The sequence below is a fragment of the Strongylocentrotus purpuratus genome, unplaced genomic scaffold, assembly GCF_000002235.5.
Source record: "Strongylocentrotus purpuratus isolate Spur 01 unplaced genomic scaffold, Spur_5.0 spur5_scaffold_15, whole genome shotgun sequence".
Classification (NCBI taxonomy): domain Eukaryota; kingdom Metazoa; phylum Echinodermata; class Echinoidea; order Camarodonta; family Strongylocentrotidae; genus Strongylocentrotus; species Strongylocentrotus purpuratus.
Window position 1 is genome coordinate 4,220,869 of NW_022145600.1, and position 1,275 is coordinate 4,222,143.

The 1,275-nt window shown below is 42.5% G+C and overlaps 1 protein-coding gene across 1 annotated transcript; it reads left to right on the plus strand.

Moving 5' to 3' along the window:
* Positions 1-249: 249 nt before the first annotated feature.
* On the plus strand, positions 250-1,275 carry LOC581705 (beta-3 adrenergic receptor-like). Its single transcript, XM_030986416.1, has one exon. It carries the CDS (start codon positions 250-252, stop codon positions 1,273-1,275), a length of 1,026 nt encoding a protein of 341 aa, XP_030842276.1.

Genomic DNA, 1,275 nt, shown 5'->3' on the forward strand with positions numbered 1-1,275 from the left:
ATTTCGCCTGCAATATAATTGACATTGAGTGATAATTAAGATATAAGAGCAAAACGTTTTTTATTTGCATTTAGCTTCAAGAAAGTTGATTTGAAGTTGTGTTTGCGTGTTAGACTGCTTTTAAAGTGTGGTCTAAGTTGTTGACTCTTTCCATCATTAAGAAGTAGTCATACTTTACAACGGACCGGTAGCCTTTATTGCTTTTTTGAAATGGAAAACGCAACAGATATTTATTTCCTTAATATATCAATGGTCGTGACACAGGTTGACTCAACAAGTTTGGATATGATCACGATAATTCCAAGTGCGACATCAGAAATTAATGTCGTTGCTTTCAAACATCGAGCGATTGTTGCAGCCATTTTGCTCGTATTCGCATTGGTCGGTCTATTTGGTAACGCCCTCATCATCATTTCAGTCATCGTTTGCAGAAAGCTTCGGACGATCACCAATGTCCTGGTGGTCAATCTGGCTTTCGCTGACTTCATGGCATGTACCTTCTTACCGTTCCAAAGCGCTGGTCTCCTTAGTCAAACAGGAAGGTACCCTCTGCATGAGACGGTGTGCGCAGCCGTTACCGCAGTATTATACATCAGCGTGTGCTGCAGTGTACACACCCTAGTCGCTATCGCATTCGTCCGCTGGTATGTCATCACCAAGTCTATTCGTGGTCATCAAGGTTTTCATACCCCGAAGAAAATCGCCATCATGGTTGTGATCATCTGGATAATCTCAATCTCCTTCATGGTCGTACCTCCTGTTCTTGGCATTGGAACACTCGGTTATTCCGAATATTACAGCATATGTTCTTTGACAGATACAAACGATCTACAATCCTATTATATCGTTCTTCAAGGGTCTCTGGTCGCCAATGCACTTCTGCTCACCATTATATTTTACATTCGTATCTTACGCCATGTCTTGCGACATAATAAGCAGTTTCGAGACAAGTACGCGGTTGATGAAGATAAGGGTTCAAGCTCAACAGAGGCTTCTTCGTCCGTTTCTGCAGGTTCTCGTCCGCCCATGATCAAGGCCATCAACCGAAAGGAGATTGAGATCACTAAGAATCTCTTCATGGTCGTTTGTGTTTTCATGCTCTGTTTCCTAGCCACAATTGTAAATTTCTTCATCCCTGGTACCAGCGTCTTTACTCTCTACAGTACCATGATTTTGCTAGCGAACAGCGTAGTCAATCCGATCATCTACGGGCTCAAGCACCCCAACTTTCAAGAGGTCTTCAAAAAAATTATTTGCTGTCGTCCCGTACGATAG

What these genes read in the sequence shown, in the direction of transcription:
- LOC581705 (XM_030986416.1), top strand. Translation starts at nt 250, where the DNA reads ATGGTCGTGACACAGGTTGACTCAACAAGTTTGGATATGATCACGATA.